The sequence below is a fragment of the Somniosus microcephalus genome, chromosome 9, assembly GCF_052327205.1.
Source record: "Somniosus microcephalus isolate GS21.2 chromosome 9, FLI_Smic_1.0, whole genome shotgun sequence".
NCBI classification, from domain to species: domain Eukaryota; kingdom Metazoa; phylum Chordata; class Chondrichthyes; order Squaliformes; family Somniosidae; genus Somniosus; species Somniosus microcephalus.
Genome location: NC_140995.1, coordinates 142,681,945 through 142,698,904, shown reverse-complemented (window position 1 = coordinate 142,698,904; position 16,960 = coordinate 142,681,945). Strand labels below are relative to the sequence as shown.

General features: G+C 40.2%; 1 protein-coding gene across 1 annotated transcript in view; it reads left to right on the top strand.

The window, feature by feature from the left end:
• The first annotated feature begins 850 nt into the window (after nt 1-850).
• Nucleotides 851-16,960, top strand: part of rfx6 (regulatory factor X, 6) — a 72,863-nt gene continuing 56,753 nt past the window's right edge. Inside the window, exons 1-9 of the mRNA XM_085998213.1 lie at nt 851-1,085; nt 1,785-1,998; nt 2,347-2,470; nt 2,786-2,847; nt 3,258-3,335; nt 5,776-5,803; nt 11,166-11,273; nt 15,068-15,145; nt 15,262-15,375. Coding sequence (XP_085854339.1) covers nt 851-1,085; nt 1,785-1,998; nt 2,347-2,470; nt 2,786-2,847; nt 3,258-3,335; nt 5,776-5,803; nt 11,166-11,273; nt 15,068-15,145; nt 15,262-15,375 — 1,041 coding nt within the window. The remainder of the gene's footprint in view (nt 1,086-1,784; nt 1,999-2,346; nt 2,471-2,785; nt 2,848-3,257; nt 3,336-5,775; nt 5,804-11,165; nt 11,274-15,067; nt 15,146-15,261; nt 15,376-16,960) is intronic.

Sequence of the window (16,960 nt, the reverse complement as noted above, 5' to 3'; positions counted from 1 at the left end):
GATACAAAATCGATTAGCAAGATAGGAAATGAATTCTAAGTATGTTGCTTGCTCTTTAATTTGCCATCTGTGATAATCTTGTGTCAGAACATTGTTCTCACGAAAGACAGCATTATTTTACCTTTTTCCGTAAAAGTTTCAAAAAGTCAGTAATTTGTTGATTCTTTCTAAGCCACTCTCTATCCTTGTACCATGGGTCCAGCTATCTACGGCCAGATATAAAAACGTATGATAAACACAAATCTGAAAGGCACAATCAGAAATGATTGTTCCCTCCAGTTAATCATTAATATTTTTTGGGATCTGCTCTCCACATTTCCCTTAAATGATAAGTAAGCGTGATTCATCACCAGGACGGAACTGTGGGTTTAATTAACAATGTTGCGGCGCCTACCTTCACAGTAAGAGCTCTTCAGATCAAATTCACCCATCTGCTAGTTATTACAGACTTCGTTTTTGATATCTGCGTTGTGCAAACAAATAGGCGTGCTCGGAAGAGTTTAAATAGCTATTGTAACTGCGCACTCAGGGGGTTTATAGCTGGTTAATCTCGGATCTAAAAATCGGGATGGTTTACTACACCCGGGGAGCTTTAGTACTGATCAGCCATGGACTGCAATGATTTCAAACTGATGACTGTCAGTGGAAACAAAACCAAAGTGTTTTCCGACTAGGATGCGGAGGCTCAAATGGAGGAGTTTGTCATCTGATAATGTGAAGATCCAGAGATTGTCAATTACCCTACCTTTCAGAGAGATCATGAGTCTTTGATTTGATTCTAGCGACGTCCAGTTACGGGGGTGGGGGAGAACAAGGACTCGGGCAGTACATCCGCGCTCTGACGTTCGCCATGAAGATGCCCATGAAGAGGATGTCTGAGTCCCAGGGGTCATCCGTGGTTCACCTGCAGCCTCCTCACAAGGTAGCGGCACGGATTCAGGACGAGCCCTACATGACTCTGATCGGCAAACACTTAGCTTCGTTTTCGGAAGATTGTGAGGGCAGTGAAGAGCTGGGGAAGAACTCGGTGTCACTGCCTGGGTGTGGAGAGGAGGAGACAGGGGCTGATCTGGGCATTAAATCAGGTGAGATTCTGTCAGTCACACGAACAGCCTGCGGCAAGGAATTGTGCTGTTATACACACGTCAGAAACTCGTAGGGGACGGGGTATTTAGAGGCAAGATGATTCACATTTTGGGTCAAGTGCACGGGGTCTAAAGTTACAATTCCATTTAATTGATTTTTCTCTCACACAATCACTATCAAAAATCACCAGAACAAACAGGAGCAGGTAGATTGTTAAAACTCCAAATATCATCTATGTAATTGTGTTGATAATTTTTAGAGAGCCGGTATAAATCCGAATCAAAATATCAGTTGGGCCAAATACGTTGATTCCTTTAAGTGAATAGGTTATTTTGATCAACGGCCCAGTGTAATTGTGTGCAGTCCTGATAAAACCAACAGAAAAGCGCCAATTACACTTCAGGGTTCAAGGTTTTGAATATCACATAATAGAGGTGCAGAACCCCGTTTGCTGTGTTTGACTAGAACCACCCTCAATATAGTAACACAATTCTTATTTTATACTTTTTTGTGAAGCTCATGACATGTAGACAAGGAAAGTAACAAGAGTCCACGGTGATGAGGAGAATCTCCCCTCTCCAGCAAACACTTAAAAAAAAACTCCTGTCCTTCACAACACTAAAGAATCAAACTCTGAAATACCGGTGAGCGCGGTAACTGCTTTTCTAAAAATAAATACATGAAACAAAACTATGTAGACTCCCGAAGGATTGCGCCAAAAAGGGGTCTGTCTCATCGTTCGCTGTTTCCACCAGAATCAGAAAACTGCAACGAAATCGCATCGTCTGAAGAAGAGGATGGGAATATTTCTGAAGGAAAGGCGTTCTTGAACGATAAGCAGCAGTGTCAGAAAAGAACGATAACTCAGATCATCAAGGACAAGAAGAAGCAGACACAGCTCACACTGCAATGGTAAGGGCGCGGCATCGCACGGACCAGACTGTAAACACCAGGACATTACTCAGTTAAACCCTCTCATACGCCCTTGTTTCAGATCTGTGACTATATATATATATATTTTAAATCCTGTGTGAACGAAATCACGATATATTTTCTAGGCAACCTACGAACCTGGTCACCTTTAATTCGTTATATTTCAGACGAATTCGTTAAACTCAAACAATCCGAAGCGATAGTCTGTTCACGCTCCCAGCACAACATGATTTGCTTGGCGCTTTGGGCATGGGCTAGATTTGTCCCCAAGTGTGATTAATGCTCCGAACTAACGGGTTCCTATTTTGTTAATGTCTCCTTTCTCAGGTTGGAAGAAAACTACATCGTGTGTGAAGGGGTTTGTTTACCCAGGTGTATCCTCTATGCCCATTATTTAGATTTTTGCAGGAAAGAGAAATTGGAACCAGCCTGCGCAGCCACATTCGGAAAGGTAAGACATTCACGGGCATTTATAGAAGCCAATAATTAAATCAGCATTGGCTTTTAAAAAGGAAACTGCAATTACTTCTTATACCACAACTCCGCTTGAAATACATCCTCGTACCAGTCGGCTCTCCAGTTTGATCCTGAACCAGCGGAGTTGTGTAATATGTTAAAGTAGACCCACTACTTTTAAAACTACCCGCTTTATATAAGAACAAGCAGCGAGCATTTTTCCAAGTCTTCAAATAGACGCCACGCAAAGATATAAAGATTGTTTTTCTTCAATAAATATTTTTACATCTTCCTTTGCGTTTTTTTTCAGACAATACGCCAGAAGTTTCCCCTCCTCACCACCAGAAGACTTGGAACAAGAGGACACTCAAAGTGAGTCAGTTAGATCGCATCATGTTTGGTGAGGCCTGCTTGTTTCAGTTGGCAATGTGATCAACTTCATTTATTGTTTAGATTTGTGACTTATCAAATCTGGAAACTCTCGGGAAAGTTATTAGCGGTAATTCTCTTAATTTGTTTTAACTGATATGACATCTGCCTGTCTGATGTTATTACCAGCTCCTGTCAAAATGAACCTACTTCCTTTCAATCCCGACACCAGTGTCACAAACCTGTTATCTTTCCCAGTTTCTTGTGTGTCTGTCGAACAACATCGTGGAAACGCGTCCCCGCAGGCGAAAGGGAATTGATGCGAGCAATTGATTTTGACGGATATTGCAGCTGCTTGTTTCCTTATTGGCTTAAAGCAAAAGTAACTTAGAAATGGTGGCACTGTCTTACAGGTATCACTACTACGGAATTGGCATCAAAGAGAGCAGTGCATATTACCATTCGGTCTACTCTGGTAAAGGCTTGACAAGGTAACTTTATATAATATAGGTCATATTAACATCCCCTTCCCTTCTCGGGTGAATATGATTATTAGTGTAATCAAGAGCTTGTTTATTAGTCAGCTGTGTGCTAACTTACATTCTATTTGCCCAGGTGAAAGCTAACAGGATTAGTGCACTATCTGTGACATCAAACAAAGTGCAATCTGTTTCTGGGCTGTAGCGAACCTATTCTCAAATATCGGTGGAATACTAATGCGTGAATGACACAGCATATCTAACAGGATGCTTTTAACCGCTTTTGAGATCCGCTGCATTACTAAATGTGAATCATGGTTCCTCTATGCTAGTGGTAGGAATGGACAGCACTCAGTTAGGGGACAATTATACTGCCACTTTGACATATAATTACATAGAATGTACAGCACAGAAACAGGCCATTCGGCCCAACTGGTCTATGGTGTTTGTGCTCCACACGAGCCTCCTCCCACCCTACTTCATCTAACCCTATCCGCATAAACTTCTATTCCTTGCTCCCTCGTGTGTTTATCTAGCTTCCCCTTAAATACATCTATGCTATTTGCCTCAACTACTCATGTTGTGAGGCATATGGACATAAAAGTGGCAGTATGACTTGAGAGGCAGATTCACAATCTAACTGGTGAGTGTATTGAAGCAAAAGATGTGATTCCACTTCTAGTAAATAGTTGCCCCCTCGTTGGGCTTGCACTAGTTGGAGTTTAACTCTAGGTGATGCAAGATCACATTTTAAAAGTGCCAAGTAGTTCACTGAGCAGAGACCACTCTCTGCAGCCCAGCTCTGCTTTCTACTCAGGTAAAATGAAGCTCTGGACATGTGTGTGTTTTTAAACGCTGTACTCAGTTTCAGCTACTGAACATTTGAATGCTAGTGAAGAACTGACAGCCCAGACAGCTCTTTACTAATATTCAAAAAATAAAGGCAAAAGATCAGTTAGAATCTTCTTGAAGTTTAGAGTTTGTATATTTTACTTTCCAATTGCTTCCATTTTTATCCCCTCCTCGCAAGAAGATGTTCACTCTTTGTTGGGGTCTGGTTCCACAAGTACCATTTGCCATCTGAGATCTCACTCAAGTGGTCATTGTAGGAGCTCAGACATTGAATGTTACCATGTGAGTCTTCATATATGAGCCAGACCCTGTTCTCATGAGACATTCACAAATGTGCTTTCTACCAGGACCTACAGCAGCTCGGGCTGGTTTCCCCTCCTTGGTCCAGAGGCTTACGACCAATTTTAGCTTTCCTACTACAAACCTGCATGAGATCAACGAACTCAGCATAGTCTGAGAATTGAATCTAGGACTTTCTGATCTATTCGACTTTACCAACGAAACCAGTGAGGGAAAAACATTTATATTAATCTGCAGTCATTGGGAAATTCAAGCCATGTAAAATTATCTCCTTGAGGCAGATTTGTGTCAGTTGTCAAAAAATTGAAGTGCCCTTAAATTGATGACTTCAAATGACTGTAATACAGCACTTACTGTGCCAATCCAGAGTGAGGACTTGGTTGCTTCAATGGAGAAATCTCTGTACAACTGACAGATAAGGCAGCTCATTATCTCAACACTGCTATATTTGTTTACAACAAAAACAACAACTCACATTTACTGTAGCATAATGCCCCAAGGGCAGCAGGCGCATGGGAACACCATCACCTCCAAGTTCCCCTCCAAGTCACACACCAGCCAGACTTGGAAATATATTGCCGATCCTTCATCGTCTTTGGGTCAAAATCCTGGCATTCTCTACTTAACAGCACTGTGGGAGTACCTTCACCACACGGACTGCAGCGGTTCAAGAAGATGGCTCACCACCACCTTCTCAACGGCAATTAGGGATGGGCAATAAATGTTGGCCTTGCCAGCGATGCCTACATCCCATAAACAATTTTTTTTTAATTACCTCAAGGTGCTTTACAGATTTTTTAAATGTATCTTAATTGGAAATGTAATATTTATAGGTACAACATTGGCAATACTTGAATTTCAGTGCATTGTTGAGAAATGTGGACCAAACCTTAATACTGACATCCTCATTAACCTACATAATCAGGAGCTAATAACGCTATTCACATGTTTTGTTGGAGGATTTCCGCATTGACATTTCTTAATATATTACATTATGAAAAATGCAAAGCTATTGTAGAACATTACACAATTAAGCACAATATGAGAGGTTAGTTAGCAATATAAAATGAATCTTGACATTTGTGGCATTTTACAATGAGACAGTGAGAAAGATCCACCCCCACCCCACCTCCATTGAGAAATTCACCAAACATTAATGAAACATGACACTTCTTGAGGGCACTGCAATACCTTTACCATGACACCTGCGTTTAAGCCACTTGAAGATGTGTCAGGTTTGTAAGACTCATTTAATTGATCTTGGATAAAAATAATTAATTGTATTTTTCATTTTTCATAGATTTTCAGGAAGCAAACTAAAAAATGAGGTAAGTATAATTAAAACCATGTGAAGGGCCTATGGATCCCTTTATTTTGGATAGTTACATTATTACAAAGAAAGTAATAAACACAATGCTGGCAGAATAAGATTTTACATACAGTTTACACTGTCTTTTGGAAGCACAGTCCACAACCAGATATTTAAAGCTATTGATTTCACTGTGCAGTATGAACTTGACAAAGGGCCAAAAAGCAAATAATGAATTTAAAGCAACATGTGCGGCTGTGCTTAAGTAAATATTTCACAATGTTAATGTGCAATGAAGACTTTAAAGATAAGCAATTTTTCATCAAAAATAAATGATTGCCACATTCTGTCTGTTATATGTTTTATATGTAGAACAGCAGATGGCTGGAGGTTGGGTGAGGGGGTGGGGAATTGTGCTCTACAGGCACATATGGCGTCCATGTGCATGTTATAGTGCCATAGCCATGGGTGCATAAACCAACTTCAGACCAGAAAAGGAGTCCATATATGTCTATATATTTCACAACCAGCTGCACTGTTGTAATGCATATAAGACTTTTGTAATGTATATAAGAGGCTGCTTTTTCATCTTCATTCTTGGGAAAAGAAAAGTCAAACACTGTATCAGGATGAGTTGATTGTGCAGGGAGGGACTGTTAGTGGTAAGTAATAATGGGTGTTTGATATCACAAATTTATTAGCATAATGTATGCTTGATATAAGAAAAATACAAGAATGAAGAAAGGATAGATTTTTCAGAAATGCAGGAGAATAAAATTATTGACTTGCATATTCTGTTATGCAGACCTATTATAAATAACACAAAAACAAAGAAATCATATATAACTAGAAGTGAAATTGAAAATAGGAATGTCAAGAAGGTCAAGGACAATGTGTTGGTCATGTCCTATACCTTAGTACTTCTGATATTCACCATTATTTGAAAATTGATTCATCTTTAACAGGTTTTATAAATTGCAATTGGCCGAGAGGTGTGTTTTATAAAGACACGCTCCATAAAACATTCTGCTCTACCAATCGTATTGCATGTTAACAAGTATTGTACATAAATTTTGTCAGTGGGGTAAAAGTGGTATCTTTAGTGATGCTGACATCATAGCGTGAAGACCCACCTAAACAGACAAAACTCCAAACATGATGTGATGTATATAACAGTGCGTATTAAATAGTCGGTAACAATTGTACAAGGCAGCAACTGCAACAGCACTTTCCCCCTGTCTTTTTGTCTGTGTTTTCTCTTCACAAAATCTTTTGGGCTTTGCCTCATATACTCAAATTTCCTCCCCTTCCCTAAAGGTGGTAGGAGCCACAACTCTACCTTCCCAAAGTCCAGCCCCTGCCGACTATTACAGTGGGATAGTGATCAGTAAAACTTTCAGGTCAATTTAACAATTCACATGTTTTCTTTCTCTTTACTGGCACTGAATAGCACATAATTCAACCTTAGGCAATTTTATATAAACTAGCAAATCTTTTTTGGCATTGTTCACAATAAATCAGAGGATGTGCTGGTTTGTAAAAGCAGGTACATTATAAGTTATAATAAACAAATGGTCCGAAATTCTGATCATGCAATCGCACCATTGGAACAGAGATAGAATGGGACTTCCATCTGCCTTCAGGTTGTAGAGCTGACTCTGCCACCAATCGTGCAGTCAGCTAATTTAAATAGACAGACTCATGCAACCTGTGTAAAAAGAGTCTGCAGTACCTCAAATACACTTGTGGAAGTGGGCAGAAAATAGTGTAGAGGCAGAATTTAGGCCCCTAATAGGCCAGGAAGAAAAGAGGATAGGAAATACATAGATGGGTGAGGGGGATGGGGGAGAGGGAGTATAGGGAGAGAGGGGTAACTGGGGTGGAAGCAGTAAAGGGAGTGAGGAGGTGAGGGCATTTGGGGGCAAGGAGGGGAGTGAGAGATGGTGGCCAGAAAAAACTTAAATGGAAGTAGAGACCCAGTACAGCAGCAGGATATAAAACCTGCTGCTGCTTAAGGGGCAAATAAGCACTGGGGGTAGGATGTAATCTAGGCAAGAAGGATGACGGCCAGATTGAAGAAATGAGTAGCAAACTTCTGGGAGCAGAACGTGCATGTCCTCGTAATGGAGATAGAGTAGGAGGGATGGACTGGTTGGCTGTCGGGGCCCAGAGATCCGCTAAGTACATAGTGCATACTTTGTGGAGGAAGGTAGCTGTGACACTGAGTGATATCTCGTTGACCCCCAGGATTCCTTTTTAGTGCAAAAAGTTTAACATCCTCACCAGTGTAGACATGGTAACCTACTTACTCTACCAACCCTTCTTTGAGTTTCTTTATATATATGGCACTCCTTCACTCAATTCCTTTATGATGCCAGAGGCGTCAAAGCTGAAAGTGGGATCTGACCGGGGTAGCTAAGGTTGTGCAGAAGTCATCTCCTGGGTCCCGAGCCTAAGGAGTCAGATCTCCGGGATACTGCTGTAAAAAAAAATGCTGAATGAGCATCACATTCACATGGAGGCACTGAGGACCATTGTAGAGGACCAGAAATAAACGGCAGGCATCATGGCAGAGTCCAATGCCATCCTCAATGTCAACATGTAACAAAGAGTCAACACAAGACAAAACAACCTAGAGTGGGTGAAAGCACCACAAACATTTGTATTTGATATTCCTGCCCACCCCGCCCCCAACAAAGAGGTTGCGAGATGAGTCAGTGCATCTCACATAGATGTTTTGACTACTGACTTTTAGACCTTGGGAGGCCGTTTGGAAAGAACAATGGAATGTGGCTTCTTAGAGCTTCAGAGTGACATCTGTCAGGGTCATTGATACCATCAAGTCTGCACTCCTCCTGCTAATTAGTGGCACTCAGATCCAGGACTCAGTGCAAATGGCATGGCTAGGATCTACCTTCATGATGACATCCTTTCACCTGATGACAGTTCATGTGACCTTTCCAGTCAGCCCCCTCAGGTGCCTCCTCAGATAGATGTCATGATCACACAACTACAGCCAGCTGAAGAGCCCTCCTGGGACCAGAAACCCTGCAACAAGGGTCACCTGGGCTAAGAGACTCATGATACCACCGCGCAGCCAACTGGAGTTCCTGGCCCCCCTTGGTTCAGCGCCAGGATAGGTTTAAGAACAGCCTAGAGAAGGACCAGAAATAGGGATAATGGCAATAAGAAGCACTTGCTGTAACAATGTATTTGTAAATAAAATCAGTTTGTGATATGAAGTCCAGTGTTCTGAAGCAATTCTGTTTTTTTGTGTTTGAGAGGATGTTTGGAAGTCAGTTTGCATTCAAATTGGATGTTAATAAAGGAAATACATCATTTGACATACTTTCCTTCGTTGGCACCTTATTTATGCTGGGCAGTTGGAATGCTGTTGCATTCCTAAGAGAATTGATAAGGGGGTGGAGGGGAGGTTTAAATTTTAAATGGTCTGTCAGGGTTGATTGATTGCACTCAGCCAGCTTGACAAATTTAAAATATAAAAAAAAAGACTGCCTTCTTCACCTGCCCTGGAGGCTGCTGACCAAGACCTGCAGCAGCAACATCACTGCATCCCCCCTCCCCCCCCACGACCTGAGGCTCCTGAGCCCAGCCAGAAATCCCACTGGCAACCCAAGTTAGCTGATCCAGGAAAATTCACCAGGGTCAGTATCAGGGTACAAAGCACAAAAATTCCAGTGAGATTACTGCCAAGGAGGAAGATCTAGCCCTTGATATGCGACCAAGAAGTGTGATGCGCAAGAAAAGCACATGGGTTTAATTTTTTATATATCAATACATTTGATAACATTTATATATACCGTTGATGCTTTTTTGCATAAAGCTTCCAGCATTTCAGTCATCTGTATTGTTGCTCCCAGCTTGTTGGTCTTTTTGCTCCTGGTGTATTTACCTGTATATCTTACCCTGTTGTATTTACCCCTAGATGCATCACATCTCCATGCTCCTTATGTTGCCCCTTCTTGTATCTTTCTGTTCATAATTTATGAATGTATCCAGTGTGCCTTTGAGGAGGGGGGCTAAGATTTTCCTTGGTTGCTCTGTGTTAGTGACATTGTAAACATAGCAGGAAGGTTTCCTATGTTATTTATAGTAAAGCCATAAAAGTATTCTTTATACCAAAATTGTAAACAATTTTTTTTAAGAAATAATTTTTATAGTGCCGTATCATATTTCTCAGGATGCTCTAAAGCACTTCACATACTGAATTATTTTGAAGTACAATCTCATTTAGTGCAAGGTTCCAGAAACCACAGTGAGATGAATAATTAGTTAAATTATTGTTAGCGGTGTTGGTTGAGGGAAGAATGTTGGCCCGAACTTCTTGCTATCTTTAAACAGTGTCATGGGATCTTTCATATCCATTGAAACAGGCAGGCAGTTTAAAATCTTCTCACTTTGATTCTCTCTTCATTTCTTACCTTCATGAATTTTCATGTGATTTATTTGAGCACATTGATACATTGTTAACTAAGTGAAATTAAGCACTCATGAAAATTATGGTATCTCAATTTACAAAGTGCACAGAATCAGCTAAAAGAAATTCATTTTTGAAATTAAAACTGTAATGTTTGATCTCACAAAGTGAATGGAGCAAGAAGGATTTTGAGGCATTGTACAATTTTATTGGCCTTTTCAGCTTCAGCTTTCCATGGGTGAAAATGACCTACTTTAGAATGCCAGCAACCTTGTTTTCTGGACAAGTTAGTTAATTATTAAAGGTTTCATGGCTAATTAAGCAGATAATATTGCAATCATTATCATAATGTTAAATGGTCATTAGAAACAGGTGTCCTGAGACATAAAGGGATTTAGAAATATTTAAATATACAAATCAGAAAAGTGATGCAGAAATGTTCATAAAGCACATCCATTAACTTGACCCAAATGGCATTAATACTAGCTATTCACCAACAAAATGACAATGTAACTCACTTTATCAAAGCGTCAAATCCATTTACTCGCATAATCACAATATGCTATTCACGGTAACCAGGGCAAGAACATTTTAAAAATTGGATAAGCTGATACAATTGGACCTGACCATGATATTTGCATTACACTAAAATAAGAAATTAGTAAACAATGTACAATTAATGTGCTCACAATAATGGATGGCAATTTGAAACTGCAAGACTAGTCCATTTGTGTATCTAACTACTAGGTGAATCAAAACAGACGATCTGTCACACTAAAATACATGTAAAACTATTGTTGTATAACTTTAAAATAATTACCTCTACTTTGTGTAATTAAATATTGATTTTAACTGATAATAATAAATGCTTCTGAAAGTGGTTGTGTATTTAGAAATCTTGGTGCTGTCACATAACTAATTGAATATTTTTACTTTATTACAGGGAGGCTTTACTCGGAAATATTCGCTCAGTTCAAAAACTGGAACCTTGCTCCCAGAGTTCCCCAATGCACAGCATCTTCTTCTTCAAGGGCCTATTTCAAAGGAGAAGGTAACATTGTCTAGAAATTTGATCACATCCGCGCCCAAAGTGAACCGCCCACCATATTGGATTGGGCTGCTCCGTTGGTGTCCAGGGCATGGCCCAGAATGATTCAGAAAGCTCATTTTAATATTTAAATAAGGTACCTATGCTGGCTGTAAAATGTGTCTGCCCCCAGCACCTGACTTGCCATGTGGTAAACTTGCCCAGCAGCTCATGGTATGAATAGTCAGCAAGGACTGTGCAGCAGCACTATTTAAAGGGCTTACCCCTTCCATATAGGTTGGTTGCTGTTTTTGTTTCCCCTTTTAGACTGCTGGTTAACTTCTAGGGATATTTTGGGGCTATTTTCTGTGTTTCACCAGTTAATTCTGTTATCTTGGAACAACTTTGTGCTGCTGCTGGACTGCTTTTGTCTGCTTTGCATGTATTTAGCAGAATGCCAAAATATTTAATGTTCCCTTCAGTATGTGCTATACTGATATCTCACTTGCAAGATGCTGCTTGTATATCATTTTTTTTAAAAATCTCATATATTGGCCCAGAAATTAGGTTCGGGGGCTTGCCGCGCGTGCAAGCCCCCGATGTGCACTCACCTGGCGCGCCGACATCTGAAGCCTGGGCCTGCTTGGAATTCCTGTCACTGGCCCGGTTCAGATGTCGGCGCGCTGTGCTTACCTGATCCAGCGGCGTAGTTAGTTCGATGTGCCGGCTGGGATCAGGTGAGCACTGTGCAGCCAATCAGGGGAGGGGAAACTTCATTCATGAGTTTGATAGTAAGAACTGTCAAACTCATGAAAAGTACGGGCGCCCAAAAGACTAGTTTAACTTTAAATAACATTTTAAAAAACATCCCAATAATTAAATAAACTATAAATAACTTAAAAAAACTATTTTAAACAATTAATCACATTTTTGAAAAAAATAATTTTTTTTAAAATCGGGTCTAAAACTACACTTACCTTACTGTAAAGTCCTTAAAAACAATAAAGCTGTGGAAAAAATGTTATAATTTTAAGTAATAGACCACTTACCTTAAAGAATGAAGTCCTTACGTCTCCTTTTTACATTCGTAAAAAGGAGAGGCCCTTACACACACGCAAACCTGTGGGGGAAAAAAAGGAATTTCAGTGCGCACGCGCAGACTCCTGCGCGCACGCGTTCGTCCTCTGAACCCCTTGGTTCAGAGGACAGGAAATGCCGGTTTTCCGCACATGCGCTGTGCATGCTGAAAACCGGCACTTCCAACGGGCCCACGCATGAGTACCCCGTCCGTACTCACGCGTTGGGCCCGGAATTACTGGGCCATTGTTCATTTAATAATAGGAATCACTATTCTTTCTGGGGATTACACATCCCTTCATAGCCTTGTTCCATTCTGCCTCTGCACCTGCCTCCAGTTCTACATCTGTTCAGGCCAGAGAATGGGAAGAAAAATAGAAAGAGTCTCGCCCTCAAATCCTTCCAAATACACAGGGTACAGTTTCATGGCCCGCATTTATTTTCCACCGGTACAAGTTTTCTGTTTGCCTATCTTAATTGTTCACTAGTGCATTATTCTATAAGTGTGTTTTTAAACTCTTAAGATGTGGTAAAATATTTCTAAATCGAGATCTTTGACTGTAAAGATTGAATTTTGTAAGTTAAAGGTTGTTAGGCTCCAAGTGAGCCCTGTAGCTCATTTGATATCTTCATTTTGAAATTTCAAAACAAAAGCTTCCTATCTTTAACTTACACTGAATTGGGAATATTTGCACTAAATGGCACACCTGCATAACCAAACGAAGGAGACTGATTTATTGAGAGAATCAACCTGAAACAATGCCAATCAGTTCACTCTTGATAGGAGTCTGTGGACAGATCATTTATCCATTAACTGACCAGGTAGCGGTCTGGTTGAAGGGAGTGCTGGTGACTTGGTGTCCGTGGAGAGGGGAGGCAGGTTGATGTTTGGGCTGGAGACTATTTGTCAGGTTATAGTGCTGGTGGGGTTGATGCCTTTAGTTTTAGTCTGTTGTTTTTCTCTTTATGGGGCAGGCAGGCCTATTGTATATTGTCAGCATTTTCTGTTTTAATTTTAGACCTGATCTGGAGGTTCCTGTGTCTACAATTTCTCCGATTTTCTCACCTATTTCCGTGAGTGGATTTCTCACTGCCTTAGCTATTCACGTTTTGATTCTTTAATGTCTCTAATTTATTTAATGTTTCTTTCTATTGCCTGAGGTCTTTTACTTCATCAAAAAATCTGCTGCTTTCCCTTTGAGCAGGTTGCATGTTATTCAAGAGATGGTTCCTTTCTGCGTTTGAAGCATCTGTTTGTTTTTCCTTATCCCTTCCTTTTTTTCTGATTCTATTAAAATGCTTCATTATCTTTCATTTACTAATGCTGAAGAAGGGCTAGGCTAAAAACATTGACCTGTCTCCTCTTCGCAGAAGCTGACCTGCTGTTTGTTTCCAGCATTTTCTGTTTTTGCTTCAGATTTTCAGCCTTTGTAGGCTTTGCTTTTTATTTGTAAATAGGGCCAACCCAGAAATAACTCTAAATGATTAAAAGCTCGAATACCTTTCAGTTCAATGTGTTTATTGAGTTTACGTGACTCAATGGGATGCCTAGGTTTACTTATATCTCTGTGTGATAAAATTGAATTGGTGTAGAAGTGGGAGGCCACAGGCAAATAGACTGAATAAAATACTGATTGCGATTTCTGTTTGCTTTCCTCTCATTTCTTGTCCATTTATCAGGGGCCCTATTTCTAAATTGAACTGTAGTATTCTCAGCAATCTTTGAGGCTAAGCTGCTTGTCTTGCTCTTCTATTAGTACCATGGGATGAGATCTGCATTCATCTGAACACACTTGAAAGGGTAAATTCTCTGAATGTGGTGGGGTACTTGGCCTGCTGTGAGCATGTAGTGAAAAATTGCAAAGAGTGCACCCACGATTTTCCCATACACAGTGGCCAATTAATCTTACCACGGTTGAGAACTTAGAAAATGAACCCTAGATACCCATCCTCAAGAAATATTGGGGTAGATGTTCAACTTGTCACTAGAAAAGAAAATCGGACAGTCTCTATAATGCACAATCCACAATGTCAGTTTAATGCTGAGGCTGTAGGTTGAAAATCTACCCCATTAAATCTTCTACAAGTTGGAAGCGTTACTCTTCACATGGGTTTTTAGACTCAGGTTATGTCACCTGGTAATAAGTAACAACCCAATTGTTATTAAGTTGGAGTAGAGAACAAACGCATTATTTGCTCCAGTTAATGGGGCCAATTTTAAGTACCTCCACCCAGCGTAAATGGAACATTAGTGGTTTGAAAATGGCATTGGCTTATTTACAGCCTCGTTTGCACTGGCGCTCCGACACTTGCACTGGGCAATGTCCTGAGAAGGGCAGCTGGAGCGCTCTCTTCTTTGCCACAAATTGCTAGTTTTTTTACACACAATAGCGGGTGCCATGAACTCACCATTATTTTTCCAGCGATTTATGATGATTCAAAGTTTAACTAACATCAAACCTCTGCAGGCAGACTTCCATGGGCCGGGGCGTAGAGTGTCTCTGCTTCTGGCTGTGCCCCACTGACAACATTTGCATTGTAAGGGGCAGATGGAAGTTCATATGATATGCTAGAAAATCCTGGAAACGGCTTGAGTGCTGGTGCATTTTGAGGTGCATTCTGCTTTGTCAGATTTTTGAAACCACAGAACTTAAACATTGAATGAATATAAATTGTTACAGTGAGAATTGCAGACTGCCGTCCTAATACAGTACATTTTGTGGTACTTTTTTTCAACACAGGTAGATACACTAATTATGATGTACAAAACTCATTGCCAATGCATTCTGGATAATGCAATCAATGGAAACTTTGAAGAGGTGAGATTCTAAAAAAATGTTGTGGTCTGACTTTCTTTATGCATGCCTAAGAAAGATTAAAACCAACCTGAATCCAAAAGGTACAATAAGTGCATTATGTTGGACTTGGTTTTCAGATTCAGAACTTTCTATTACACTTTTGGCAAGGGATGCCTGACCATCTTCTTCCATTGCTGGAGAATCCTGTCATCATTGATATATTTTGTGTATGTGACTCCATACTCTACAAAGTGAGTACTGATTAAATAGATCAGAAATAAATAAAAGGTGTGATATGCCGTAAGTGTGACCCAACTAATGCCCTTGTGGCACAAGATGTTGAAATACAGATTTCTGGCTATCCATTCTTGGGGGTAGAGTTTCCGCTTTGGGCGCAATCGGCAACTTGGGTGCAAATTGCTCTTGAAATTGCGCTGTTTTTTCTGAAGTGAAGTTATAGTTCAAGTTTCTGCCTAAACTCATTTGCATAATCAGAAACATAAAATCTTCCATGAACCAGCATAATCGGGCAGCGTGATAGAACATAATTTTTTCTTCCTTGCATCAAAAACTATTTATTGATGTATTTAAGAATGGTAACCTGGTACAGTTTTATTATTACAGCTGAAAATGGGCTTTTCACAAAAAATAAGCATCTTTATTAAGTGTGTCTAGTCTGCCACATGTGAGTAATCGGATTCTAAATAACTGAAAATTACTTTAAAAAATCATACTGAACCATTTACTAGTTTTCATTGGTGTACCATAGTCAGTTTCTTCGTAAATTAAATCTTTTTTAATATTAAAAACTTTTAAAACATGCCTACTAGTGTCATTGCGCCTAAAAAAAAAAAATGAGCTTAATTTGAAGAGCCGCCACAAACGGTCGCAAGCGGGCGCAATCACCGGAAACTTGCCATGCTCTTTATTAGAAATCTGGGACCGTGGCCAGTTTTGTGGGCAGGGCCGGCTTCCAGCACAATGATTTTTAAAGCAGTGTTAAAGATCGGCGAAACTCGATTTACGCTTGACGTAACTTATGCTTAACATTCACGATCTTTTACGCTGGTTTAGCCGATTTTAGACAAATTGCACCAGTAAAACCAGCGCAAACTAGCGGAAACTCTAGGCCGTAATCTTTTGAAATTAGTTAGTTTACGTAAGAGTTGTTACATTTTATGTGACCAGTCTATTCCTTACATGTGAAGTAATACATTTTGGAAATAAGAGTAGAGAAAGGAAATACACCTTAAACGGTAAGAATGTAAATGGAGTACAGGAGCAGAAGGACCTTGGTGTGTAGATACACAGGCCATTAAAGGTGGAAGCATAAGAAGATAAGGCCATACAAGGACTAAACTATGGAGTATCATAAGTGGCCTCTTCAAGTCAGATATTGTCAAGGTTAGTTAGCAGCAGGCCATCCAGTCATGGAATTAATGCTAAGAGATGTCTTGGGCATGATTTTCAGGGCTCTGAAGGATATCCCAAAAAGACCGAGTGAGATTTGGAGCAAATAAGTAGATCTCGCACCCTTGGTGGATAAAAATAATCAGAAAATTATCACACAATCATATAGCAAGAGGATGGGCCCAATACAGCCAAGGAAGACTTTCCCCATCTCGTATAAGATGGGGAACATAAGAATTAGGAGCAGGAGTAGGCCATACGGACCTTTGAGCCTGCTCCGCCATTCAATAAGATCATGGCTGATCTTCGACCTCAACTTCACTTTCCTGCTCGATCCCCATATCCCTTGATTTCCCCTAGAGTCCAAAATCTATCTATCTCAGCCTTGGTGTCATATTTGACCATGAAATGAGCTTCTGACCACAT